General features: G+C 60.5%; 1 protein-coding gene across 11 annotated transcripts in view; it reads right to left on the minus strand.

Moving 5' to 3' along the window:
• Nucleotides 1–253: 253 nt before the first annotated feature.
• CACNA1G (calcium voltage-gated channel subunit alpha1 G) overlaps nt 254–27,591 on the minus strand; it is a 61,175-nt gene continuing 33,837 nt past the window's right edge. For 2 of the 11 annotated variants that reach the window (XM_030296327.1, XM_030296326.1), the window contains 23 exons: nt 26,981–27,065; nt 26,702–26,895; nt 25,498–25,929; nt 24,477–24,577; nt 24,164–24,287; nt 22,439–22,507; nt 22,105–22,289; nt 21,067–21,193; nt 19,404–19,529; nt 18,696–18,785; nt 17,929–18,142; nt 10,795–10,946; nt 9,958–10,067; nt 9,090–9,223; nt 8,730–8,800; nt 8,524–8,602; nt 8,308–8,429; nt 7,756–8,094; nt 6,966–7,109; nt 4,874–5,008; nt 2,978–3,155; nt 2,519–2,688; nt 254–1,336 (listed from right to left, as the gene is read on the minus strand). In XM_030296327.1, the coding sequence (XP_030152187.1) occupies nt 602–1,336; nt 2,519–2,688; nt 2,978–3,155; nt 4,874–5,008; nt 6,966–7,109; nt 7,756–8,094; nt 8,308–8,429; nt 8,524–8,602; nt 8,730–8,800; nt 9,090–9,223; nt 9,958–10,067; nt 10,795–10,946; nt 17,929–18,142; nt 18,696–18,785; nt 19,404–19,529; nt 21,067–21,193; nt 22,105–22,289; nt 22,439–22,507; nt 24,164–24,287; nt 24,477–24,577; nt 25,498–25,929; nt 26,702–26,895; nt 26,981–27,065 (4,116 nt within the window). In that variant the 3' untranslated portion in view covers nt 254–601. Of the gene's footprint in view, nt 1,337–2,518; nt 2,689–2,977; nt 3,156–4,873; nt 5,009–6,965; nt 7,110–7,755; nt 8,095–8,307; nt 8,430–8,523; nt 8,603–8,729; nt 8,801–9,089; nt 9,224–9,957; nt 10,068–10,794; nt 10,947–15,974; nt 16,029–17,928; nt 18,143–18,695; nt 18,786–19,403; nt 19,530–21,066; nt 21,194–22,104; nt 22,290–22,438; nt 22,508–24,163; nt 24,288–24,476; nt 24,578–25,497; nt 25,930–26,701; nt 26,896–26,980; nt 27,066–27,591 lie in introns of all 11 variants that reach the window. The other 9 variants (XM_030296321.1, XM_030296318.1, XM_030296324.1 and 6 more) reach the window with 6 other exon arrangements.

Raw genomic sequence — 27,591 nt, forward strand, 5'->3', positions numbered from 1 at the left:
GTTAAAGGAGAAAATAAGTTACATTACAGTTTCCAAAATGGTCCCCGCTCTCCGCTGAAGATGGGCCACCGTCAGGGCTGAAATGCACTCTCGGTCCCAGCTTGTGCTTTGCAAGAAGAGGGGATATAACTAGACTGGTTATTTTAGGTTAAAATAGCCAAGAGACAGACGCCTTCGCCTCAAAAATATTCTGAGACACATAAAAGTACAAGGAAACAAGTCTCTTCAGTCACAAAATGTCGTACATCCCGCATATACTAGATTCAATTAATTTAATAAAATAGAATATACATAGAGATTCTGCACAAACGTATTGCTTTCTCCCAGTAGCTCCTGGTGTTGGGAACCTCAGCTGCACTGGGCCTCTCTCTCTCTCTCTCTCTCTCTCTGTCTCTCGTCTCTCTCTGCCCGGAGCCGGGGTGACCAGGGCTGCTGCTTTCAACGCTCTGGAAATTCTGCTCGCCGGTTCCCAGCGCCACTGAGGCGGGGAGGAGCTCCTCCCTGGAGTCCGTATGGAAGGTTTTTCAGGAACATAGCCCAGGAGGAGGAGCTAGGATTTGGCACCCGGTGGAGAAAGGTGAATGGGGGAGTAGGGCAGGACTCAGGGGTCCAGGTCTGCTGGGTCGGAGGCTAAACCGGAGAGACTCAGCACGTCTTTCTTTGGGGGGGGCGAGGCAGCCATGCTGTCAGGGGGGCCGGAGGCCGAGGGATCCTTGGAGTCGCTGGACGGAGCCCTCCGCCGGAGGCAGACGCCAGGGCTCAGTGGGGGCCGAGGGCCCTGACTCTCTGGGGGGTCTATGGAGATACTAGGCGGGCTGAGTTTTTTCTTGGGCCGGCTTCCGGGCCCCCCAAGAGGCTGGCCCCCAAGGCTAGAGGGGTCGGGGCCCAGGCTGGGTTGGGAGACGCTGTCCAGGCAGCTGACCGCAATGGAGTGCCTCCTCTGTTCATCCAGCCAGGACGAGGGCCTGCGCCGGCCGCTCTGGGCCTCCACACTGTAGCACTTCTTCAGGTCCCGTGGCGACGGGGGCTCCTCCTGGCTGCCCACGGTCAGGGGGTCTCCTGAAACCCAGCTCAGTTCCGTGTCCAGCTCCAAGCTGCTCCTGGTCTCTGGCGGGCCCTCGCTCCAGGTGGGGTCGGAGCCTGGGCAGGGGGCTGGCGGAGGCATGTGCTTCGAGGTCTTGCTCTGGCGGCGGGGTTGCGGCTGCACCTGGGTGCCCGAGTGGCCCCAGAAGGAGGAGGCCCGGGCCAGAGGCGGGGAGGGCCCACTCCCCTCGGACATCAGGTCTTCCCGGCTGCCCAGGCCCTGAACGTCCAGGGAATCAGTCCTTATTGCTGCCTGCGCGAGGTGGGAGGACAGCTCAGCCTAGGGGCTTCGGCTCCCCCATGGACTGTTCCCACCTCCCCCCACCCCCACCCCCAAGCCGGATAACCCCCGCCTCCCCCCCCCGCGGGCCCACCCTAAGCCGGAGTATCAGCGTTTGCTCTTGTTGGGAGAAGGGGGCCACCATGCCTGCTCCCCCACCCCTCCCCCACGCCTGCAGGAATCGTTCTCTGAAGCTCCCCGCCCTCGGGACACCAGAACGCACTGGGCCAGCTCTAGTGCACAGCTGGCTCCTTCACTCTTCCCGGCCTTCGCACAGGCTATTCCTTTGGCCTTGAATGCCCTTCTCGAATGACAGGCGCCCCTCAACTTGACGGGCTCAGGTCCTCTTGTGACACGGTGCCTGACAATCTGTATCCCCACGTTACAACTAACCCATTCCTCCTCTTTGCTCCCTGCTGCATCGCACACGTGAGCATCCCAGCAGCTGTGAGCTATTGCTGCAATGGTCTGATGGCATTTATGTCTCTGACGTCAGACTGGGAGCTCCAGAGAGCAGGGGCTGTGTCCCCAGTGCCTGGCACACAGAAGCTGCTCGGTGAAACTCTGTACAATGGGTGGCGACCGTGCCTGTTTCAAGTGTGTGGCATTGAGCAGATTCTCGTGTGGCCAGGATTACACACGAGGGCACCCTGGGCGTGGGCTGTGGCCTTGTCACAGTGGGGTCAGACAAGCCTCACCTGGCTACATAAGCCTCAGCCCTGTGCCCCGGGAAGGGGGGGCCGCGGGCTTGGCCAAAGGTGGAGATACCCAAAACATGCCCTGTGTGCCGTGGCTAAGTCTAGAAGTACAGAGAATCATTGGAAGGCAACTCTGGGCCAGGGAAAGGGAGTCCAGAGACCTGGGCTCTCCCACCAAGTCGACCTGTGTCCCTAAGCCACCGTGGCCCGCTCCGGTCTCCAGCCCTCCTCAGTGGAAGAAAGGAGCAGGATGCAAACGCCAGAAGGGCACAGACCACTTCTGCTTTGCCAGGCACCGTGCCCCCGGCACCTAGAACTGCCTCTGGACCGCGGTCAGCACACAATAAACGTTTGCTGGAAGAATGAAAAGTGGCCACCTGGTTGTCACCAACAGCCCAGGATTCCCAGCGGAGAGGCCGGCCCCGGGGCCCTGGCCCACCTCTCCACACCTGCTTACCTGGCGCCTGAGTGGCCTCTGAGCCAAAGGGGAGCGGCCCGGTGGGGGCAGTTTGGGGATGGTGCCCCAGGTGGGGGCGCTGTGGGGCTGGAGCAGGTGGGGTGTGTCTTTGGGAAGCTGCAGGATGTAGCTGCTGTCTGCTGGCTGGGAGTGGACTGACAAGACGGAGCCTGTGGGCAGAGAGGGGAGGAGAAGAGGAAGGAGCTGGCAGGTCAGTGGCCTGGCTCTTACCCCAGTCCCTCTTTTCCGCTCTCCCTCCCCCATCGGGGCCTCTCCCCTCACCGCAGACCCCTCGCCCTGGATTGACAACCACTCTCCAGGGGCTGGCGGGGGGGCCCTTGGAGTTCGGAGAGACCTCTTTTGCTGCCTCGGTGCCCCTCCCACCCAGGTCAGGAGTGGGCTTAGGCAAGGATGGGGTCTCCCTGTGCGAGCCGAGCAGCCCTGCCTGAGCCCTGGTACCTGACTGAGCTTTGGGGAGCCCCCAGCTTCTGCGTCCTAGGGACCCCTCGGCGGTGCTCCCGTCCCGGCACATGTAGCTGTCATTGGGCAGAGAGTGCGTCCGGCTGACTCCAGACTTCCGCACGGTCAGCAGGTCTGGTCCCAGGGCGAGGGGAACCTCCTCAGGGTGGGGCTCCATCTGCAAAAGGAACAGGGGAGGGAGGTGGGAAAAAGAGGGGCACCCGGATATCCGGGCTGGCTAACTGAGGCAGAGCTGGACAACAGCAAGCAGAAGCGCCCCCAGGCTCTGGCCCCCTCCCCCCACCCTCCCGACAGGGCGGTAATGGGATGAGTTAGTGGGTGGGGGGAAAGGGGGCAGACACATGGGTGAGCCCTCCAGCACAGCAAGGAAGCAGAAAACTATCCAATACTGCATCATCTCAGAGCCTCCTGGTGGGGATGGTGGAGGGGTGAGAAGGTGTCCAGAAAACAGAGAGCAGCCCCCAGGTCCAGCCCGGCAGGTGGTTCAAGAGATGGTTCTCGGGGCCCCTGTAAGAGGCCCTGGAGCAGGACAGTGGAGGCTGAAAAGCTAAAAGCACCCCCTATCCCAGTGCTGGGGTTGGTGGGGGTGGGGGTGGGGAATGGGAGGACCTGCCCAGTGAGCGAGGACTGCCTACAGAGCAGAGGCTGTTCACCATCCAGTTCTCTAAGGCAACCCCACGACCCAGTGCGGGGCAGGAGCTGGGCTAATGTGGGTTCAACGACAGGTGAACACTAGAGAGTGTCAGCTGGCTCACCCACCTGTGGCCCCGCACCTTTTAATTACTCAGCGGCTCTGGCAGGGGGCAAATGGGAGGTGGGGGGCAAGGTCTGAGTATCACGGCTTCAGGTCCTCCCTTACTGGACAGATTGGGGGTGGGAGTGGGCTTTTTAAATTTGTTTCAAAGAAAAGCAGTAATCTGCCTTTGACCCCAGCTGGAGGGAGCCAAGGTGTGCTCCCAGAAGATTTCTCCATCTCCCTGTGACCCCTTTCCTCCTTGGGGTCCCTTGTACCTTCCATTCCTAATTCTCAGAGAGGCGGGAGGGTTCCTGTCTCCACGCAGGCCCCGCCAGCTAAGCTCCCCAGGAGGGACGGTTGGAAAAGACTGGATCCTTTGCTTCCCCTCTCGGCTCCAGGCTCCACTTCTGCCAGCCACCCCAAGACCCCTAGGGACCCCCAGCCTGTGGTCAAGACCCTGTCGCAGCCGAGCCCTGCTGTGGGGAAGGGGCCCCTGTCTCTTCTTAAGTGCCCAGAGGAGGGGGCAGGCAGGGAGGAGGGGGCTGCTCACAGTCTGAAGGGGAAAGGGAGCTGGGCAAGGGTAGAGAAGCTGTCCAAACACAAAGAACACCCCCCCCCCCAACACGGGGACACACAGGGACAGTGACAGAGGAGACAGGGACAGCCCCCCCAGGTACAGAAGGGCATGGTGGTAGCAGCAGAGAGGTATGAGGCTCTCGGCCACTACGTGGAGGGAAATGGCTCATGTTGCAGGTAGGCGAGAAGGAGGGGGGCGGGGAGGGGAAGGGCTGGCTTGCGCAGGCTCCAAACACAGAGACTGGGTCTACATCGAGGGGGGCCCTTTGGTCGGCTGCCTGATGCTGACCTCTGTTTCGGAGGGCCGTGTTACTACTCCTGGGTGTTGGGATTAACTCTTTCACAACTGCGCCCCTGGGCCCTTGAGGCCCCAATTTAATCTCATCTCATTTCTTGGTCCACAGTGGGGACCCGGAAAGACCCATCAAAGCCTGGAGCGCTAAGTGCCTGCCGGTTGATGCCTCCGGTGGCCAAGAGAGAGGAGGGAGGGATCTGGAGCCCTGCAGCCAGCCCAGCCCCTGGGGAGGCTGGGGGGGGGGGCAGTGAGGAGCGTGTGTAAGTACATTGCTCTCCAGGGCACTAAGTAAGAGTGTGTGAGTGTCATCAGGCAAAGAGTCATCCGTCAGAGCTAGAGAGCAGGACAGTTCAGACACAATCTCTGACGTCAGAGACAGAGCCTCCCTCTCAGCTAGAGGGATCTAGACAGGGAGAGAGATGATCAGGCATTAGAGACCAGGACAGAGGACCCGCTCGCGCGTGCATGCGTGCACACACGCACACACACACACATACACACACGCGCACGTGCACACACACAGGGCCCCCCTTTCCCCCTTTCCACAAAGCACGGGGGAGGGGAAGGCCTTTCTTCTCTCTCCCCTCCCCTCTCCCGAGTAAACTGACAGTGCCTCCCCCACCCCACTTTGAACCCCCCCCCCCCCCGGGCTCGGATCAGAGAGGCTGCGGCAGGCACCGAAGAGCCAGAGCCAGAGCGAACACCGACAAAGCAGGAGAAGCAGAAACTTATTCTAAAGATACCCCAGGAACCTTAACAGCCCCCTCCCACACCACCACCACCAAGAGAGGAAGCGGGGAGCAGGGAAGGCTTTCGACTCTCATAGAGATGATACCAGAAAAAAAAAAACAAAAAACGAAGAAAGGCCAGCAAAGCGCCTCTCTCTGCTCTCGGCACAGACAGAGCCGCGTGGGGGGCGCTGGGGACAAAGCCGCCAATCTGATGACTGTTTTCTGCCTATTCTCTCTGCTTCCAAAAGCCTGGCAGGACTTGGCCTGCCCCCAGATTTTGGCTTCTCCCCTCCTGGGCCCTCCCCCGCCTGCCGGCAGCTTGCCCGCCCTCTTTAGCTTGGGTTCTGGGAGATGCTCTCCTCCTGCCGCCACACAAACTGGCTGGCTCACCAGGGATCTGCAGGGGGACTTCAGTGCCTGGGGGAGAGGAGAGCCATCCCTCCCAGAATGAACCATCCGCCTGATCACCCCATCGCGTCCTCTTCTTTCCCTTTACCTTTGCCCCATGAGCCTCCTTCAGGATGAGAGGCCTTGGGAAGGGATGTGCTCTCTCACTGATCATTCTAGGTCATTGCCATGTTGAAGCGCCTATAGCCTATCTGAGACCGAATCCCAAGGGTGGACCCCTAGAGGCAGGGTCCTTTCTCTATGTGCGGGTCACTGTTCATTGGAGTCAGGCTACAGGTGTCCCAGGTACTGGGAGCCTGCCTTCCTTCCCCTCCACCCAACAGGGCCTGTGGAACTCTAGGCTTTTCTATCTCCTGCTGACACCCGTCTCTTTGCCTCCACTCCAGGTCTACTGAGGTCTTCCCTGCAGCACCTGACCCCGGACCTAGGAGGGACGGCAGGGTGCTCTGCCAAGTGGAGGGGGTCAGGGGCAACCAGACAGGTCAAAAGGTGGGGAAGAGGTGGGTGGGAGAGCCCCAGAGAGCAGGAAAGCCACATTTAGATGGGACTGGGGGAGAAGACCATGCATGAGCTGTGGAAAGGGGCTGGGCTGAGGCAGGACGCCCAGTTTTACTTCACAGTGAGGTCCCCAGAATCCACTCACAGCTGGAACCTTCCAGGCCCTCTCAGGGCCAGGTCAGAAACCACTGTCTACTGAGGGCACTCATCATGTCTAGTGGGCTCCGTGGCTCAGAACGCCACCAAACAGAGGCTTTGGGGGTAGGTGCTGGACACAGGAAAGAATCAGACTGTGGCCGAAGGTATATCCCTCAATGGGTCCCCTGGCCACCTGCAGACCCCCCCAAAGCCCTTCTCCCCTGGGTTTGGTACCTCGCTTCCTCCACCCACTAAGGTCCCACTCCCCGCTTGTCTTCTGCCCTGCCCTCTTCTCTTCTCCTTTTGGTCCAGGTTCCTTCTGACAAATGCCCTCCGCAAGCCCCTCCTCTAGCCATCCTTCACTCCTAGAGGTGCGGTCCTTAGCATCCCTACCTTCCAAATATGTATTCAAGAGGTTGATCTCAACTTGTACGAACCCCTGGCTGCCTCCCGCCGAGCCCAAAGCTCAACTGAGGCCCCGAGGCTGCTCTTTCTCCAGATACCCAGTGGGCAGGAAACACCCCCGCCTCCCCAGAAGCACAGCACAGCATGGCACAGCCCGGCACGGCACAGGGGCACGGTAACCTGCGGGTCGGAGCCGCCCAGGCTGCGGGCGGGAGGCAAGGCAGAGGGCTGGCCCCCAGGGCCCGCCAGCTCTTCCATCAGCTTCAGCTCCCCCTCCAGGGAGCCCTGGATCAGCAGGGATATGGTGTCAAACAGCTGTCTGTCCTGGGGGGGGACCAGCCCATGAGGGGAGCGGGGATCAGAGGGGCAACAATGGGAAGTGTCGTGGCAGGGGATTGACAAGAGACATGGAGGGAAAAGGAGGAAGAGGTAACACACACACACACACACACACACACACACACACCAGCAACAGACAGACAGGAGAAGGGGGAGGGGAGGGGATGTAGGGAAGAGAGGTGAGGGAGGAAGGAGAAGGGGAGCGGGAGAGGAGAAGAGCTCAGGAGGAGAGAGGGAGAAGGGGAGCAAAGATAGGGAAAGGATCGAGAGGTGGAATTGGGTAGGTGGAAGGGTGGGAAGGAAAGAGGTTGGTAATCGGGCAAGGGTAAGAAAGAAACAGGAAGGAAACAGAAAACTTAGCCTTGAACCTAAGAGCCGAGAAGGGGAGGCCGGCTGGGCCGGAGGCACAGGGTGTGCTGGGGGCTTGCCGGGGTGGCCCCTAGGCTGCGAGCGCACGCAGCCACCGTCTGGGGGCGGGCGAGGGACCGCTCATCCCTCAGCATCCAAGCAGGAGGGGCAAAAGGACACAGGCGGGGGCCCCGGGGTCTGCCACGCTGCCTGCCCGCTCCCTGCGCACCACCCACCTGGACCCACCCCACACCCCTCTCGGCAGGGGTGGCTGCTGGCTCACCGTGGGGTGCTCCAAGGAGAAGCGCGAGGCCGCGCTGGCAGCGTGGGCTGCAGCACCGGGCTTGGGGCTGTCGGGGCCCTCCACCCCGGGCCAGAGGAAGGGGCTGCCCAGAGGCGAGCGGGGCTGCGGGCTAAGCGTCTTCATCTCCAACTCCAGCTCGGCCTCCAGCTCGGCCTCCTCCTTGGCCTCCTTGTTGCTTTCCTCCAGGTGCTTCATCAGCACGGCGATCACCACGTTGACCAGCACGAACTGGGCCGTCAGCACAAAGGACACGAAGTAGATGGGGGAGATGACCGTGTTGTAGCAGGTGGACTCCTGGTCACAGTCCCGGAGGGTGTCCTGGGGGCAGAGAAAGCATTACACACTGTCCTGGGGAGAGGGAGTCCCGGAATGTTTCCGCCTGAGGGACAGAAGGTCACATGCTTTCATTCGGGGTCAAGGAATTCATCCTGCCGGGGAATCTGGGCTCCAGGTGTGGCACCGTGTCTCTGGGGCCAGGGCCAGCCGGGGGGGGGGGGGGGGGGGGGGGACACGGCTGTGGTGCTCCCTCACCTTCATAATGCCATTCCAATTGTCACCTGTGGAGACTCGGAAGAGGGTCAGGAAGGCCATGCCAAAGTTCCGAAAAGTGGCATGCCGGCCCAGGCCCTCGCAGGGGTGCGTCTCGTCACACTCTGGAGGAGGAGGGAAGGAGAGAGAGGCCTGAGTTAGTGCAGCAGCCCCGGGGCCTCCAGCCCTGACTCCTCTGCCCTCCCCACCCCGACTCACCCAGGTCTCCAAAGAGCTCCACACCCAGAGCTGCAAAGATGAAAAACAACAACATGAAGAGAAGTCCCAGGTTCCCCACCTGGAAAAGAGGAAAAGAAATGGGAAAGGTGCCACTGGATCTCCCAGCCAGCTTCCCTGAGCTCCCTTTGGAAAGCACCCCCTTCGCCCTGAGGGGACCCCTCCCACCCAGCCCCACCTCCAGCTACCTGGGGCAGGGCCTGCATGACCGTATCCAGCAGTGCCCGCATGCCCACGGCCATCTTCAGCAGCTTCAGCACTGCAGAACAGGACAAAGTTGTGAGCGGGCCCCGCTGGGTCCCAGGCCACACAGCTGGTGGAGCCAGGGCCAGGGTGGGGGCTGGGGTCGGTGGGATGGCCAGCCAGGCCGCCAGGGCCCTACCTCGGCCCAGCCCCCCGGCCCTCCCCTCTGTCAAAGACTGGGAGAGAGACCCATGGGAGCACACACACACACACACACACGTACAAAGTCCCTGGACAGCCACAGAGCTGACCCCTGCTATCTCCCCCTGGGTACGCGCGTGGTGGGCAAGAAGGCGGGCACCGACCTCGGGCAATGCGTAGCACCCTCATGATGCGGATGATGGTGGGGTTGATGGGCAGCGAGGCATTGACCTCGATCTCCTCCAGCGTGATGCCCATGATGGACAGCAGCACGATGGCCAGGTCCAGCTGGTTCCACCTGGAAAGCCCAGGACACAGCTCCTTGAGTGGGGGGGAGCCGGGGGCACCGCGGAGGAGGGGGCAGTCAAAGTAACACAAGTGGTTGCAGAAAGGAGGGTGGAGGTCAGCCAGTCCCGCCTCCCCATCCTGCAGAGAAGGCATGGCTTGACCCTGGTCACACAGCCCATCGGTGGCACGGGTGGGGCCAAGACTTTAGCTCGAGGACCTCTACTTTCCATGTGTATTCATTCATTTTTTTTTTTTTAATTTGGCACTTATATGCTGTTCACTAGGTGCCAAGCACTGTTTTAAGGGCTTTACAAAAAAAACTCCTAATCTTCATAGCTCTGTGATACGGACAGTATTATTATCACTCATTTTATAGATGAAGAAATTGAGACACAGAGAAGTTAAGTCACTTACCCCAAGTCACCAGCTTCTAAGTGGGAGAGCCAGGATCCGAATCCGGTCCAGGCAGTCTGGCTCCAGGCTCTGTGCTCTTAAGCCCCAGTCTGGGCCACATGGACTTCCAGCTGCCAATGGCCCCCAGGCCCTGTCTTGTCAAATTCCTTCCCTTCCCTCCCGTCTCCCAGACTCTGGACGGCCCCCCCTTCCCCCTCGCCATCAGCCCTGGGTGGGTCCTAGCGTGGAGGCTGAACCTCAGGAGTCCAGAAAGGTTTTCAGGCATTTCCCTGGGAGACATGCCCTTTCCCCACTCCCCCCCACCCCCCACCCCCCACCCCTCTCTGTTACCTGTCCTGGAAGAACCGACGGAAGCCAAAGGCCACGAGTTTGAAGACCGACTCTAACACAAAGATGATGGTGAAGATGTAGTTGCAGATCTTCAGGGCCTCGTCCAGGATCTGGCAGGGATGGAGGGGGCGGGGATGTCAATGCAGGGCCTCCTAAGGCCCAGGGGTGATGCCTGCCCCTCCCCCTCCATCACACTCCGGGATCTGGGAGACAGGTGAGTCTAAGGGGGCCGCTGGCCACCACACGGGGACAGAAGAGGGTCCTCATTCACATGCATGAGCCAAACTTTGAGCTAAAGGATCTCTCTCCTTGAGGGATGGTGAAGAGACCACATGAGAACGTGCTGGAGGCCACAGAAGGCTAGAACCTGGAAAGGGCCTCGTGCATTACTAATTCGACATCCCCATTTTACAGATGGGGAAACTGAGGCCTGGAGGACAGCTGACGGTGGCTGATTCGAGGAGTGGCAGGATCATTGGTGAGTTTAGAGCTGGACATTCACCAGAATCTAAACTCCAGAAGGGCAGACACTGGTCTTCACTGGTCTGTCTTCTTTACCCTCAAAGGGTAAAGAAGGAAGCACGTGGCAGGCACTCAATAAATATTTTGTCGGGGAAAGAAATCAGGTCCTCTACTTCCCGGCTGCGGGACCTTGGTGTAGTCGACTAACCTCTCTGAGCCTCAGTGTCCTCATCTGTAAAACCAAGACGATACCCACTTCCAGGGGCCACTGCAAGGTGTACAAGAGGGCGCCCAGCACTTGCCCGAGGTCCCCTGGCACGGGCTGGGGTAGCCTCAGCCTGCAGTCCCACGGCTGGAGGCAGGACTCACTCCTACCTGGGGCTGCTGGTAGTGCTCCATGGCCATGGTGACCACATTCAGCCCGATGACACCCGTGATGAAGAGATCCAGATAATGGCTGGTGCACAAGTGGTGAACGAGGAGCCGGAAGCGAGAGTAGTCTGAATAGTAGGGTTTGCACTGGGCCTCTGGTGGGGCGGGGGGTGGGGGGGGAGAGCAGAGCAGCCGTCGGGCCCCTGCCCGCTGCGCCCCCTCCACCCAAGTCCCTCACAGCCGCCAGCCTCTAATGCCAGAGCTGAAACATTCCAGTATCATCCGCATCCTCGCCCTCCACACACCGCCTTCCTCGGGGCGGGGGCGGGGGGAGCTCTCTCGCGTCTGCCCTCCAAGCGTCTGTTCTACTGGCCACAGTTGGGTGCAGAAGGGGTCAGGACATGCAGAGCTCCCCACCCACATTAGACACCAGGTGAGCCCCCTCCCCAAGGCAGCCTCCCAAATCCGCCGGCCCCTCGCAATGCCCTTGACTTGGCGTTCTGCAGCAAGGCCAGATCGGTAAGACGAAAAACAACCGGTCTTATCAGGCTCAGAGGAAGCTCCATCAGCAGAGAGGCAAAGGCCCTTGCTCTCAAGCTCAGCCCCCCGAGGGGGAGCAGAGCAGATTACACAGAGCTGGGATTTGGAGATAACACCGGAGATTGGAAATTGGACATCCTCTTGGCCGGCCGCGCTGACCCGCCCTGAGGGCCTCCAGAGGGGCAGGGGCCTGGGCCTCCGGTGCCCTCACGGGGGGGGTGCGGGGCAGAGGGGAGGCCACGGGGCTCTGCTCTTCCCCCAGATTCACGTGGGAGGGCTCCACCTGAAGGACTCACCCAGTTTCTAACGAGGCAATGCCCTGCTCTCGAGTGGCAGGCTAGCATCAGGCTCCAGGCTGGGCTGGAAGCACTGTCTGAGATCTGTCAGAGGCATATTTCTCTCGTAATTAGCGAACCACTTAGTTATAAAATCATGGCGCCAGAAGGTTGGCCTGCTAAGCAGGCGGAATGAATCTGGGGGCAGAAGATGGCAGGGGGCCCCCTCCTCCAGGTGCTGAGGAAAGGCCAGGCCAAGTTGGGGATAGATGTCATCTGGAGGCGGTTGACAGATCGGTCTCCCAGGCAGCCACAAAGAAAGAAGAGGCTCCCCGTGGGGAGGCTTGGGGCAGCCTCAGGTCCCAGACAGCCCTTCCCCCTCAGAACGTCTAGGGCAGAAGCCAGCCAGCGAGGGCTGCAGCCTCTGAGGCCGGTGCCAGGGGTGGCTGGCTCAGGGGCAGCAGGAAGCTTTGGGTCCGGGCCAGCTCAGTTGTAAGTGTCCTTCCCCATGCAGAGGACTATTTCACAGAGAGGGAAACTGAGTCAGGGGGTGGCCTGGGGGGTGGCCAGGGGGTGGCCTCCCACCCAAGGCCGAAGGAAGAAGAGTGCCCAAGAGCTGCACGTTCGGCCTCGCCTGACGCCACTCTCCAGCATCGGCCTCGATGTGTGGATAACCAAGAGGCCGGAAGTCCCGAATGTTCTGGCACACCACAGCGTGGGTTATGCCATCATCTCGTTTTCGGAGATGGGCCGGCCAACTGTGGCTTTGTTAGCTCAGGTGGCTCTCCTGATCCCCAGGACGGGGTGGCGGTGGAGAAGCTCAGGACAAGGGACAACATGAGGCCACGGGTCATCCACACTGCGATTGTGGAGGGTGGACCCGGCGAGCCGGGCGTCTTCCTTCCTTCAGTACCCACAAGAACCAGAGGGCGCTAATCGCCCTGCGTTGCCTTAGCAGCTGGAACACTGTCTCTGCATTAATCTCCATAAGTGCCGAGAGCACCCGATCCCATTATGCTAAAATATGAATGGAGAATTAACTAAAATGTTTGAATACAATTAGGTTAGAAAAAGCAGCTCCTTATTAGCCCCATTATTAGCTAAGATAGTGCAGAGGAGAGGTGGGGAGAGTCTCCCTCTCCCCTGTCCCCCTAGCCTGACTAGGTAGCAGCCCCAAACTGAAGGGGGCTGCTGTCACCACCTCTGCCTTCTGGCCTTGCTCTGGCTGTCTGAGGGCAGGTGGGCTGGGACTAGCCTGGGACCCTCCTCCCCGCAGCCCATAGGAAAGGTGGGGACAGGGCTGAGGCCGGGCATCTGCTGGTAGCGACAGGTGCCAGGCCCTTGAGGTCTGCGGCTCGAGCCCCAGTCCCAACCCCAGACCAGCAGATGCCGAGGCTGCCAGAAATCCCCCTTCAGAGCACAGGTCCGAAGAGTCCCAGGGCCAATCTGATCAGCATGTCCTTGGTCAAACCCTTTGTTTTACAGAGGGAGAGAACGAGGTCCAGCACAAGTGGGTTGTCCACACATGGTAAGGCCGTGACGGAGCCAGGATCCGAACTCCCAGCCCCAATCCCTCGCCAGCTGCCTGGTGGGTTTAGACCTCGAAGAGTTTGCCCGAAGGCTCTCGCCGTTAGGCTTTGGATGATACCACCCCCCTGCCTGAGCTCAGAGAAGTAGAGACCTCCTGGAAGAGCCCTGGGCAGGTCTGCTGTTCCAAGAGCTCCGGCCATAGCCCCTCTCCCTGCCCCCCACCAGTACGAGCTGCCTTAGGCGGAGAAAATGGCAGAGCTGGGCAGTAGGAGGAGGGCACCTCCAGGACTGCCCAGCCCCCAGCCGAGGGCAAGAGCCAGGAGAGGAGCAGGGACAGCACGGCTGTGAGTGAGGGCAGCAGGCGCAGGTAGTTAGTAGAGCCCGAGGCACAGCCAGGGCAGAGGGTTTGCAAGGAAGAGTGACAGGGAGTAGGCGGAAGGCAGGGGTCCCTCCCAGGGACACAGGCCCCCTAGGGCAGAGGCCACACCTTCAGCTGCTGTGGCCAGGCCTGATCACTGGGTCCCAGCGGAAGGAGAGAGGGTGAGTGGACGCAGGTGCCACAGATGGCTGAGGGGAGCCGTCACCCGATCAGCCGGTGGCCCCAGTCCCTCCCTTCGCCTGGAAGCTGGGCTGGACCCAGGTGCCCGGTCAGGCCCATTCCCCTGATGATCGAGGACGCTTCCCTTCTGCCTTTCCCTGGGGTCTGGCTGGCCCCCTCCTCTGGGAGCGGCACAGAGCGAGAGCGGCGCTGGCCGGGAGGTGTGGTGCATGGGGGTTTGATTCCAGCTGCCCCAGACTAGGGGCATCACACAGTTGGCTAGACCAAGCACCGTCCCCTGGCAACTGATTGAAAATGCGGACGTTCAGGTCCTGCCCCAGACCGCTCCATGAGAATTTCTAGGGCGGTGCTCAAGCATCTGTGTTTTAGTACGTTCTCCAGGTGATTCTTACACGCACGGAAGTTTGAAAAGCTCTACCAGCGACCACACAGAACACCAGGTTTGGGAAAGAGGGATGGGGGGTGATCTGAGCCCCTATTAAGGGTCTCTGAGTCTTCATTACCAGCTGGAAAGGTAAGACACGCTATTGTCATCAGGGTATATGCCTGTATGTGCCAACGGGCGCATGGCGGAATGTGACTGGAATGGGGGTGCAGCGTGAGGGTAACAAAGGTATTGGGCATCAAATGGGTGTGTTGGGAGGAGCTCTGGGCCCAAAAGAGTCTGAGCGTGTTAATTCCTGGTGGAGAAGCCTCTGTGGGCCAGCCCCAGGCCAGGACAGTGTTGGGGTAAATGTGTATGTGTGGACACTTCGGCCTGCAGGCCAGGTGACCCCGTAAGGGAAAATCTGTAGGGTACTTCCTCCCGCCCTCCCTCACCCCTAACACATCAGGAATTTGCAGTACAGCCTGACACAGAGACATGGGACCCAGGCAAATAGTTACGAATTGGCAAGAGCCTCCTGAACGCCCAGACAGATGGTCTCTCAATGACAAATACCATAGCTTGGCATCATGGGGACAGGAGACATCAACCCTCAGGGATGGCCTCCCAAAACAAGGCTCAGGGGGTCCCTGAGCCCCCACAGATCAGGTAGCCCAGCACCCAGAGGGCAGCGTCTGCCGGGGTCTGGCTTCTGGGGGAGCACAGAATAGTGGAGAAAGTCCCACCCCAGCAGTTCCCAGCCTGAAGTCTCAAGTCCTCTGCAGCCTGAGAAGGCAGCCACATGGGGGTCCTTAACGTTCTTTTCAATATTTCTAAAAGCTTAAAAGAAATCATACATAGGCCTGTGTTAAGGCCCCACGGACTAATTTGATGGCAAAATGGTCTTTCTTTGCTACCGTTGAGTGTGAAACCCTCTGCAGCTCAGAAGCTCTGGTTAGCAATTAGATGTGCCTCTGATTAGTAAAAACAGTGAAAAAAAAGTCATTACTGAAGGTGCTCGTAACTTCAAAGACAGTCTCTTAAAATGTGGGATCTGCTGGAGGACGTGATGAGGGGTGCCCTTGAGGACGAACAGGTTGGGAACCACCTGGGGAAGACATCAGAGGGTGTGACAAGGCCCCGCGACCTGTCACGGGGTCTCCGAGCCTCTGACCCTCTGTCGAGGGCCCGTGTTGGGGGAGGCAGCGGCCAGAGGACCAGGGGAGGGCGAGCAGGACCAAAGCCATCCCGGCGGGGGCAGGTCGGGGGGGGGGGTGGTCACGGCTCTCAAAGACAAAGACCCAATTCACTCCCAAATCTTTGGCTTTTAGGGGTGAGAAGCTTGTGGCCAACTCAGGCCTCAGATTCCCCATCCTGCTGTTCGTAGGGATGACGTGGCCACCGCGATTACTTGACTCTTAATGAGTCTGTTCAATTATTCATCGTTACATTTTTAAAACAAATCCTTTCCCTCTCTGCTCCTCTCATCCTGCTTTGCTTGGATCAAAGTCTTCCCTTCAGACAAAAGGAGACGGGCGAGATTTGCAGCTCTAATAATCGAACGGTGTGACAGGGAGGAGGAGCGGGAGCGGGACCGGGCAGCAGGGGGCTGGGCGGCTCAGCCCTCGGAAGCCTTGCGGGAGAAGGAGGGTCCGCCACGAGGGGTCAGAGGAAGGGGCGTGCAAGGCCCTCAGCCCCCGGCCGGTGTAGCACAGGCCTATAGGATGACGCAGAGCCCGGCGGCGCCCCGGGGACCCTCACTCCCTCGCCCCAAGAGGATGGAATCAATGAGCCACGGAGTGGGGGGGGGGGAAGCAAAGAGGACATCCCAGCACGCATGAGGCGGGCCTGGGGGCAGGTACGGTCTGACTGCCCCCGGGCCTCGCCCTGGAACCCACAACCCCAGACGCAGTACCTGGCGCCGCGCTGGAGGAGCTGCCGGAAGCATTTACATCGTCCAGCATTAGATCTAAAAGAACGAAACACGACATTGGTCACTGGCCGGACCAGCTGGGCTGGGCAGGGCCCCCTAGAAGCAGCTCGCTCCCCCTTGGCTCCAACCCTCACTCCGCCTATGAATGGGGTGTGCTGAGCATGGCTGGCTGGTCCTGAGTGTCCAGCCCCAAACGCCGGGGCCAGGGCACTTGAGGAAGATGAGCAATCGGGCCAGCCCATAGGGGTCACAGGGGCAGAGGTCCGGAGGCACGGCGAGGGGCAGGCAGCCCGTCATCAGAACAGACGTCCACTCCTACCCGTGCCTCGGCCTCAGCACCACCTGAGATAGCTACAGACCCCAGAAGGGGAGCCAGCTGGTCAGGCAGGACCACAAGTGCCTCCTGCCAAAAGCATTCCACGTGCAGATGCCCTGCCGAGAAGGCAGACTGCAAGGAGGGGTGGGGCCGATGGAGCAGGGGTGGGAGCGTGGCTGCTGGGGGTGGTGTGCCGGCTCAGCCTCAGGCATCCACACGGAGAGCCCAGCGGGGGCCCCACCCCAGAGCTGAGCAAGGGGCCTGGGGCACGGGCGTTGAGGACGTGGGACGTGGAGAACCGTACCACCCACCGCCGCCCGGAGGCCAGTATCTCCTCGCCTCCGGTCCTGAGCAGCCCCCACCTCCCCTCGCACAGGGAGCTTTGGCTCTGTCCCTCCCCTGCCCGCCCCCCCCACCCTCCCACACCCCCTCCCCTCACTCCAGGTGTCCCCTCCAGGTAGCAGGAGATAGAGCCACAGGGAGAGTGGAGGGGGGGGGCACCACAGCCCCTAACCCATTTGGTAGTACTCACATTTCAACAAACCAAAGGGAAAGCTCAGAGCACTGCACACATCTTACTGGCGTAAGGAAGGCGGTGTGTGAAAGGAAGGGTGCAGAGAAGGGAACCCCGCAGACCAAACAGAGACAGACACACAAAGGCTTAGAGAAACCCACACAGAAAGACACTCAGCGAGACGTGGGCAGTGACTGAGAGAGAGAGTCACAGAGATTACTGAGTACCAGACACACGGACAGGAACCCTGCAGACAGGGAGACAGGTGCAGACACACCTGGAGAAACAAAGGGGCTCCCGCGCCCGTTACTTCTCTGGAATCCTTCCCGGAATCTGTGTCTTTCCCCTTAGTCTTGGCCCACCCCTGGCGTAAGAGCATGAGGAGGGATCGGATGGGGGCCTCCCCCAGCCCAAGCCAAGAGATGTCGGAGATCACAGGTGAGGGGGCTGAGGGGTCGAAGGCTTAGAGTCCCTATAACTTCAGACCTTCCCTGAGCCAGGAGAGATTTTTCACGCCCCACCCCCGCCCCAGGCTTGGCCAAAAAAAAAAAAAAAAAAAAAAAAAAAAAGGCAGCCAGGAAGCCAGGGACTTTAGTTGGAGATAAGGAGAGAGTGGGTCTGGGGTTCTCTCATGCCTCTTGTGCATTTGTAGTTTCTGCCGAGGCCTTGCTCAGCAGCTACAGACACTAGGCAGGCACAGGGTCAAGGTGCTCGCTCCCCAACCTTGGAGCAGACCCATCTGGCACCTGGGCCAATCCCTGGGTCTCTGGGCGAGCGACAAAGTAGGGTGATCCTTATCCTGCAAGGCTCCCCTGAGGGACGAGCTGGCAGAGGTCATGCATCAGCTTCGACCTGGCATCTCGTCTGAGGAGTACGATGCTGAGACCTGGGGAGCCCCCCACGGTGGGGGGTTGCTCCCCTCCCCCACGGGGCCGAATTGGTCTGCTTCATGCGTGCTCTAAAGGCTGACATGCTCTTGAGGGGAAGGAGGTGAGGAGGGGGCGGTGGGAGCATCTTCTCCCTGCCCCCAGCCCCAGCCCCTGGTCCCCTGCAGTCACAAGGCCAAGGTCAAGCACGACTCAGAGAGATGTGGAAAGACTACCGACCAGCCATCTGCTTCTCCTTACTCCTTCTCTTTTTCTCCAGTCTCCGCAGACGCTTCTCCTCCCGCCGCCGGGCCTCCTCCTCCTCCTGGTGCTGCCGACACTTGTGGAAATTCTCCACCACCACGCCCACAAACATGTTCAGGACAAAGAAGGCCACAATGAGCAGGAACGAGATGAAGTATAGCAGCATCCAGGGGTTGTGGTTCATGATGGGCTGGTGGGGATCAGGAAGGACAGGTGGAGGCATCAGGCGGGGATACGTCAGACCTGACTGTCTCAGGTGCCGCCCCACAGCCCGGGTTCCTTAAGACAAGGTCTGCAAACTTGGTTAGCTACAGGGCCCCAGCAGGTGCTGCGAATGAATGGGAGGGGTGGGGACTGTGGCAAAGTAGAGAGTAGACGTTCTACCCCAAAGAGGCACCGGCTGCTGGGTTCCAGGTTAACTCCTGCCCTGAAGCAGTGCAAGAAGCCCTATGTTCCCAGATCTTCAGACTTCTGAGCAGGCCCAACTCTGGATTTTCACATGAAATCCACCAATTTTTAAATGTTTGCTACTAATTCAAAGAAGTGTAAACATGTTGCAATCCAATACAACACGCCCAGATATGGCCCTCAGGCTACCGGTCAAAGTCTCGGCTAATGGGGTGATGCCTCTTTGATGGAATTTGCCAATCAGCCTTGCCCTCTTTCTGTCCCGTGCCTGCATCCCATCATGCCTTGTTGAGTGACCCGAGCCCAAAGATGGATCCTGCCCACCTCAGCCCTACCTGTTGGTCCACGCCCACGGCATCCAGCCCGTCGTACATGATGTCCACCCAGCCATCTTTGGAGGCCAGCACGAACAGGGACATCAGGGCCTTGGGGGGGGGGGGAGGAGAAACCATGTGAAACCTAAGATGTATGGCTAAACCACCCACCACCTGTCCCCAAAGCACCTCATGGCAGCAGCTCAGGGGACCCTAGCCTTTCAGAGGTCAGGCCTAATCACACTCTGGGCCCTAGGAGAGCTCTCTGTCCCGGGGCTCCATGGCTGGTATGAAGCCAGAGAAGCCATGGAAGACGATCAAGCCCTCTGACCTCAGCCAGGAGGAGCCAGAGACACCAGAGCCCTGGAAAATCCAGAAAGCAAAACCAGGCTGGGTCTGGGAAACAAACCAGCAAGAGGGAGTGAGCCATTTCATTTTCGACATTTCTCCATTTTTCCAAATATGGAGTAAGCAAAGGCAGTATCTCGAGAATATAGATGTGGCCGGTCCCATGCTCAGCAAATCCACACATCATTTCATCGCACCCTTAACGACAAACCCCCGAAGAAATACCATTATGACCCATTAGCCAGTTGATGAAGCTGAGACCCTGGCAAGTCAGTTGCCCTGCGTGCATCACTACGCATGCGCCCGTGTCCCCTCCAGACTCCTGCTACTACCCCTGCCCCCACCCCCACCCCCACGCCCACCCCGGAGCATGGAGCTCACCTGGCCGAGGTTGTCAAAGTTGTACTTGTGCCGGACCCACCGGTAACTGGCCTCAGCACAGTCCGATTTGTTGGTGATGTTCCTGGTGTCCTCGCCCTGGCACACGAAGAACTTCCCTTTGAAGAGCTGGGCACAAACATCCCCAGAGACAGAGCGAAGTGAGCTGTGGCCACGGGAACTCACCAGCCCTTCCTCCCCCACACAAGCCCCAGGGCCAAAGAGCTCTGGGCACACCCTGAGTGAGGACAGGGTGCTCAACCAAGTCAGGGAGACACTGACAGAAGCCTCCCCCGCAGGCACCCCTTCCTCTGGGCTCCTGGGAGCAGAGGCCCTAGAGGAGGAAAGGTCATCAGGGCAGGTGCTGAGGAAGGCTGGTGGGAGGGGAATAGTTCTTTATTTTCTACAAAGGGTGAAGCCAGGGGTTTTCCAAGAGGGGTCCGTGGACCAGCAAACAGCAGCGGCTGGGAACACGCTAGGAATGCAGATTCTCAGGCCCACCCCAGACCCGCTGAACCAGATACTCTGGGGGAGGGGGCCTGGTTTAATGGTGGGGGCAGGCTAGGTATCATAGACTCCACTTTACAGATGAGGAACACTGAGGCTCAGAGGAGTAAATTCACTCACTAAGGTTGAATGTAGGTGGCAGAAAGGGGGCTTGAACGCAGGTATTTCTGACTGGAAAGCTCACCCTCACTCCAGAACACATCTGGCTATGACTGTGGGTGGGCAAGGGATGGGAGGGTCAGGAGGACCAGGGGGTCTGGGCAAGCCACTCAGGAGGGACCTACATCCACTGGAAAAGCCCAGGACCGGGCTCACGAGGGTTGCCTCTGCTCACCCAGGCCGGCTGGAAGCAAGGGAAGGGGAAGGGGCACCACACAGCTTTGGCGAGTGTACCCCAGCCTGGTCCCTGGGGCTAGAGAATTCTAGGAAACCGGGAACAGCCCTCTCCCCGGGGCAAAGAGGACACTCCAGGAAGCCAAAGGACGGGAATGGGGGGTGGGGGGCGGTAGCCACCCAGGAGTTCCCCCGCTTGCCCCAACAGCCAGCTGTCTACCCTAAAGCTGAAACAGCTGGAGCCAGGGGGTTCTGGAAGACTGGGGTGGAGGCAAAGCCAGTTTCCTCCCTGGGCCGGAGGCCAAGTTTCCCCCAGCAGCCCCCACTTCCTGCCTCGTCTGGGGTCTGCACCCTCCTGCCTGCCAGCTCACCGCCGCTAACCTGGCCCAGCTGTCTGGGCCCTGGATCCCCAGGCCTGGCCTGCGGCCCACTCGGCTCAAGCAGGGAAGGAGGGGAGGGGATCCCGGAGCAGACTGGGCCAGGACAGCGTCTGCGCTCCAGAGCGCAGCATGTGAGGGGGGCGGGGTGGGGGGCGGTGCGGCAAGGGCAGTGCGCCAGCTACCACAGGTCAGCAGCCTCTCTGAGGCCCTCATCCCTTTGGGGACCTCTTCTAGGCTCCTAGTTTTCTGCAAAAACGCCCAGGAGGCAAAGGGGCCTGAGGCCTAGGGCCTCGAGGGAAGTGTCCCTGTTTTTTCCTTTCTGGAATAAAGACGGCAGCTGCAGCTCGAGTCTCAGCTGCTTGGAGTCTCAGACTTGGAGTCTTCCTCCAAGAGGAAGGCCACTCCTCAGGTCCCCACTGACACCTGGCCCCCAGGCCCCCACAAACCTGCACCCCCAGGATGCCAAAGATGATGAAGAAGGCACAACAGATGACCACGATGTTGCCAATGGGCTTCAGCGAGGACATCAGCGTTTCCACTACCAGCTTCAGCCCCTGGGCCCGGCTAATGACCCTGGGGGGGGGGGGGGGGAAGAAGACGGGTTCCCTCAGCTCCCACGCTCCCTTGTCCCTTGCCCTGCTGCTCCCCCACCCCCACCCCCCATCTGGGCTCACGGGTCCCCCATCTTGGACTCTGGCTTCCTGGGCAGTTTTCTTTTCGCAAGATCCCCGCCACGGGGACTCCCGCTTCTAATGTCTCAAAACGGGACACAGACACCCCCACCTCCCCTCCCCCATCTTCCCTTCCATTCCCAGACCTCCAAGCATCACCTGATGGGGCTGGGGAGGGGACTCAACCCAAGGGAGGTGTTACCCAGGGATGCAGTGTGTCGTGGGGACAGGGAGGTTGACTTGCCGGGATCATGGAGGGTGCACGCAAGGAGGGGAAGGGGGTGGGAGGTGGATTATCACAGCCAGGGAGGCATCACTAGTCTGTCAGTATGGTCCCCATCCATGGAAAGTTCTGACAGCGGGGTGGAAGGTGATTGAGGGAGGCTTTCCTGAGAAAGCAGATTCCCTGCTAGAGACGTTACCTGCTGGGTGGTCCCTGAGAGGCGTGTGAAGGTGTGTGAAGGGGGGGAAAGGAGTCTGTTACCTCACAGGGGAGGATGGTCATCCCTGACGTTACCACCCAAGGCACAGCTCCAGCTGAAGGATACGAGGGCCCTGCCTGTGGCCTCTTATATTGTGCCCAGCACAAGGTCAGGGGCATGGTAGCCCTGAGCAGTATGTCACGTGGGGAGTATGTCATGTGGAGGGGGCGTGCCCAAGGGGGGGGAAACTCCTGGGGCCAAGGTTTGAGCCCAGTGGTGACACGGTTCCCCGTGGGGGGTCAGAGGCAGGAAGCAGGGGCACGTGGGGCTCTCGCTCCGTCAGGGAGTTGTTGGAGGCGTCCCTGAGGAGGACGCACGGCTGGGGGCTCACCTGAGTGGGCGCAGGGTCCGCAGCAGCCTCAGCACCCTCAACATGCCCAGGATCTTGGTGCCGCTGTCGGAGACCATGGACACCAGGATGTCGATGATGGAGATGAGCACCAGTAGCCCGTCGAGAATGTTCCAGCTGCTACGCAGGTACGCCTGCTCCCCGAAGCACCAGCCCAGCGCTACCACCTGGGGACGCCCGCTGCATCACTGTGGCCGCCGCCCCCTGCGGTCCCCAGGCCTGCCCTCTGATTGTGGTCAATCTCTCCAATCCCCTCCCACCACCAACCCGGCCCTGGGAACCAGACAGCCCCGGAGCAACACCGACCCCCCATCACCTTCACGGTCATCTCTGCCAGAAAGACTGCAGTAAAGATGTAATTGGAGAGGGTCAGGAAGATGCGTTCCTGCAAGAGACAGCAGGTGGGTGTTGCCCACTAGGACCTCCTTTCGTGAGCCAGGGCTGCTCTGCACACAGAAGCCAGGAACTGCCTCCGACGTTTGACTCAGGACAATGACTCCCACCTTCCCCAACAAGGCAGACAATCTCCTCTTCCCAGAATCCTCCTCCCTCTCTCTGTCTCTCTGTCTCTGTCTCTGTCTCTGTCTCTGTCTCTCTCTCTCTCTCACACATACACACACAGAGCCAGCGCCAGGCCCCCTGACTCTCAGCTCTGGACAGCCTCACCCCTGCCCTGGAACAGCACTGTCTCCCACCCCCGCCCCCGCAATGGCCTGGAAGGGGAAACGTTCCCCCGACAGTTCTCATCTGAGCCCCATATCTCAGGCCTATCCTGATTCCCTTCTTAAAACTGGGGCAGGGTTTACCTTGATCTCTGACCCCCCTCATCCTACCCTCCGCCCTTCTGCCTGCACTTGTTTTCCTGCTGTGTGGCCCAGAAATGGAGCCACAGGGCAAGCGAGGCTGTACATCCCTAAGGCGACCCATGTCCCCTGATATCTATAGGCTGAGTCCCTCCCTGGGTGGCCGAGAGAGGGCTGGAGAGGCCTGGAGAGGCAGCGCGCAGAGCATGAGAGTCAGGGAGAGCAAGAAACAGAGAAAGGGAAAGAGAGAAGCGGGGAAAGGGGGGGGGGGAACTGAGGGGAAGATGTGGTGACAATGACAGAGGGCCCTGCAGCGAGACCTTGGGCAGAAGGCCGACCAGGGGCCTATGTGACCAGCTGCCCTCGCTCCACCCTGCACGAGCCCCAGGGGTGGGGATCTCCTCACCCACCTATTTCAGGCCTGCCCTCCATTCAAAAGGGTCTCTCCCTCCCCACCCGGGCCTGGCTGGAGCCCACCCTAATGAAAAACAAAGCCTAGCAACACCGAAATCTGAACGGGCGTTGTGGGAGGCAGTGGGGAGGGGTGGGGGGGCCGCTCCAAGCAAGTGCGGCAAGATGTCATGAGGGGCCACCGTTGTCTGGGGTGGGGACTATGATGCCCGGGTGGGGGGAGACAGCCGCCAGAACCGCTTGTACCCATTCTGAAGAGGTCAGGCCCCTGGGAGCAGGTCCAGATACGCAGGCCTCTGGCCCTTCTTCTCCTTTGGAGCGGGCCTAGAAGGTTCACAGCTAAGCAGAAGTGACCAATGTTCCCCCTGAAAACCTACGTGTTTGTGATCTGGCAGGACCCAGAGGAGCAAAGGGCAGCTCCCTCTCCCCTACTCTGCACTGCCCATGGGGGAGGCTGGGCAGGACGTCTCCCCCAGCAGCGCACAGGTCGTGGGCAAAACCGAGCCCCTTTGCAGGAAGCAGGGGAAGCAAGACACTCAGCCCCGCCGGGGCCAGTCTGCTGCTCCCATCACGCTGACATCGCCGACTCACACCCAGCTGGGCCCCGCAAGTGCCTGGCTCATGAGAACGTGCTGTCTGCAAATAGCCAGGATGCAACGGGGCTCACTTTTCACCCAGGTAAGGAGCAGGGCCCCACTGCCCGAGCTGGGCTGGTGCATCACAGGAGGGAAATGGAGGCAGAGGCAGGAGAAGGACACAGGAGGCAAGCCTGGGTACCAGTTGCAAGGGAAGCCTACAGCCACCAAGTTTAGTCTTTGGTGACTCACAGCGCTGTGGGGGTCGATCTTGGGACGCTCCATGGCGATGGTGATGCAGTTGAGGAAGATGATGACAAGGACCACATGGTCGAACATCTTGTGGGTGATGATTCGGTGACAGAAGAGGCGGAACCTGTTCGGAGACGAGCAAAGGCTGGGCAGGAGGCAGGCCGGGCAGCGGGGAGCGGCCTTGCCTCCTCGGGGCCCTCCCAGCCCGAGGGCCCTCTCTCACGTGCCCTCAGGCCAGGACACTTCTAGCGTCTCCCAGGGTGGTGTCGCGGGATAGTTCCCCAGGAGGAGAGGTCAGGGATCCCCTGCTCACCTTGACTGAGGAGAGAAGACATAGGCGGACCAGGAGTCTCGCTCCCGGCAGCAGGCGGGCAGCCGGGCTCGGATCCACACTCTCATCCGCTCCCCTCTGCTCTGTAGAAGGACCACAGAACTGGTGTGCGGGGCCGGGACCCTCAAGTTCCCCACGCCCTACCCCTTGTCTGCAGCAACATGGCCTTCACTCCCTGTCCAGCCCTTCACACTGGGCCCAGTCCTCAGCCCCGCTTCTCTTTCTTTATTCCTCAGACCCCCAGTCTCCCTCTAAGCCCCTCTAGTCCCCTGAGCATGCCTCGCTTCGTGCATCTCCTCCCTCCTCCCCTGCACGCCCCCCTCCCCCCAGGCTCTCTGCGCTTATGTCTCTGCCTCCAGCCTCCAGCCCAGCCCCGAAGGCCCTCCCTGCTTCCCTCCCCGCTGGGCTTGGGAGCTGCATCAATTATCAAACACTGTACCCATCACAGCTGTCTGTTCAAAGACACACCTGGCGGGAGGGGACGCTGGCCCCTTCTCCTCACACGCTAACCCTGAGGTCCTAGATCCACGTGCCCATCCCCCAGGGTTAGAGGTGGTGGTGGTGGTGGTGGTGTGGAGGCCGGGGGAGGGGTGAATGGGTAAGGACGGGCGTGAAGTCAAGACTTGTGATAAGGTCGAGATGAGAGAGGGGGAGACAGGGGAGGGCATCAGTTTGGAGGGATGAGTTATGGGTATTTCTGAGTCACTGGGGGAGGGCCATGAAAGATTCATACGCATCTGCCCGAAACCATTCATATCCACCAAGGACCGCAGCCCCGCATGTGACGAGGATCTGGGGCTCGGCAGGGCGGGCATAGGGAGAAAAAGGGGCTGTTTGGAGCTCCGCTTCAGGGCCGGCACCCCTTGAGACCCCTCGGGCTCGACGGTAACTCCCTGAATGCCACGGAACTGGCCGCGGGGCGTCCAGCCCAGCGCCAGGTCAGGCATTGCCCCCCTCGCTCAAGGTCAGGTGTGAGAAGTCACCGCGCCCGCAGGGGCCTCACCAGGTTGCCCTCGTCATCGCCATCGTCCCCATCCAGTGGGGGGGCGTCGGGCCGCTGGGCCCGGGCCAGGCGCCCCGAGGCCGACTTGCCATTGCAGTCCTGGTGCTCGGAGGCCGAGCTGCGGCCACTGGCTGTGCGGTGCAGCCCGGGCACCTGCAGCGTGTCCGGCAGGTCAAAGGAGCTCTTGGCCTCCCGCTCCAGGGAGCCCCTGTGGCGACGGTCGCTGCCCACCGGGCTGGCTCTCTCCTCTTCCGAGCTCTCGTCCTCGTCCTGGCTCTCCCGGCCCTCGCCCGACAGCAGGGAGCGCCGTTCCCCACTCGGGCTCCTTCGCTTCAGGCTGGGGGCGCGGCCCAGGCTGTTCCGGCTGGAGCGCCTGCTGGTCCAGCTGCTTGCCGCGCTCCAGGGGCTGTGCGGAGAGCTGCGGGCGCTCGGCTGGGGGTGGGGGTGAGCCAGGGAGAGGGCGGTATCAACCAGGACCCCGCAGCCCTGCACCCCACCCCCCACAGGCACCCTGTCTCCTGGGAGCCTCCTCGGCGCCATATCCGGAGTCGACGTGTAAGCGGGAGCCGTGGACCAGACGCCTGGGTTCAGATTACTCGCTCCCACCAGCTGGGTGACCCTGGGCAAGTGACTAAACCTCTCTGTGCCTCAGTTCCTCATCTGGAGAAGAGCTACGACACTAGTACCTATTCCTCATGTAGCTGACTGGCCGTATAAAGTGACGGCAGGCGCGCGGGCCCCGACGCCGACTCCTGGATTAAACTTCTGGCTCTGTCACCGGCTCACTGCCGAGCTTCCCACCAATCAGTTTGGTAAGCTAAGACCCGGGTCCCCATCTGTCAAGTGGGGATAATAGTGAGACCTACCTCATGGGGTTGCGCTCGTACAGAATCAGTAACTGCACGGGGTTTGCTATTATGATGAAGTATTAAGGAGAGAAGGAACCTCCCCTATCTTATAGCAGAGGCTCAGAGGTTGAGTTTCACCCAAGGGCAGTTCAGGAACACAAGAATAGGATTAGAACACTGCTCTTTCTCCCCCCAAGGCCAGAGCTCTGCACCTGCCTGCATTACTAGCCCTACTGACCTCCCGGGGGCTTGTCCAACCTAGGGCTCAGAGGCCTTGGGCCTCTCCGCCCCCATCCTCTCTTCCCTCCTGACCTCTGCACATGTCCCACCGTAGGGCACCCATGTGCACCCCATACCGGTGACTTCATCTCATGGGTCGCCCCTGGCTCAGCAGACCCGCTGCTGCTGGTGCGGCGGGAGGCGGGGCCCAGCGCCTCGGCCAGGCCGGTGCTGGAACTCTTGGGGAGCGACATGGGCGTGGCGGCCGTGTGGATGATAAGAGGCGGCAGCAGGTTCTTCCGCAGCTCCGGGTGCTCTCCCAGGGACACCACTGCCGGGGGAGTGAGAGGAGAGACCCTGAGTCCACTCAAGGCTGGCCCAGGGCCAGGGCCCGCACCCCCAGGATAGATACTCACGGGCCAGGCGCTTCTTCCTGTCCCCGTCACCATCCAGGCTGGGTGAGAAGAAATCGGGCTCTGACTCGGACTTGGTGGCATCTCCCTAGGGTGGGGGTGGGGGTGGGGGGAGCAGCAGGCCATTAGAGACCTGGCCCGGCAGGGGCTAGTGGGCTGGACTGAGGCCTCCCTGTCTCCACAAGCATACACCACATATAGGCTATGGGAACCAGCAACCACGGCACGAGGCATGCACTGGCACAGGCCACACCATCCAGGCGTGGGGCCCAGAGCTCCCCAGGGCCTCCGACACCTCTGCCTCCCACCTGCCACACCTCAGAGAAGGCCACGACTAACCCCATAGCCCACGACACAACCAGCCTGGCGGGGACTGGCTCCGGGAAGGGCTGAGGGGAGAGGGGAACAGCCGGGCAGGCGGGTGGGCGGGTGGCATAGGCCAAAGGGAGCTGGGGACCTGAGTGAAATGGTCACTAGAGCCTAAATTCCCAAGGCCACTTGTGCCCTCTGCTTTCCTTCCATGGCTGCCCTCCCCTGAGCCGCAGACCTGAGGACCCCAGAAGAAAATTGAAAGACCCCAGACAGAGCAGCTCAGCCCAAGGAGGCCACTTCAG

Source organism: Lynx canadensis, chromosome E1 (assembly GCF_007474595.2).
Source record: "Lynx canadensis isolate LIC74 chromosome E1, mLynCan4.pri.v2, whole genome shotgun sequence".
NCBI classification, from domain to species: Eukaryota; Metazoa; Chordata; class Mammalia; order Carnivora; family Felidae; genus Lynx; species Lynx canadensis.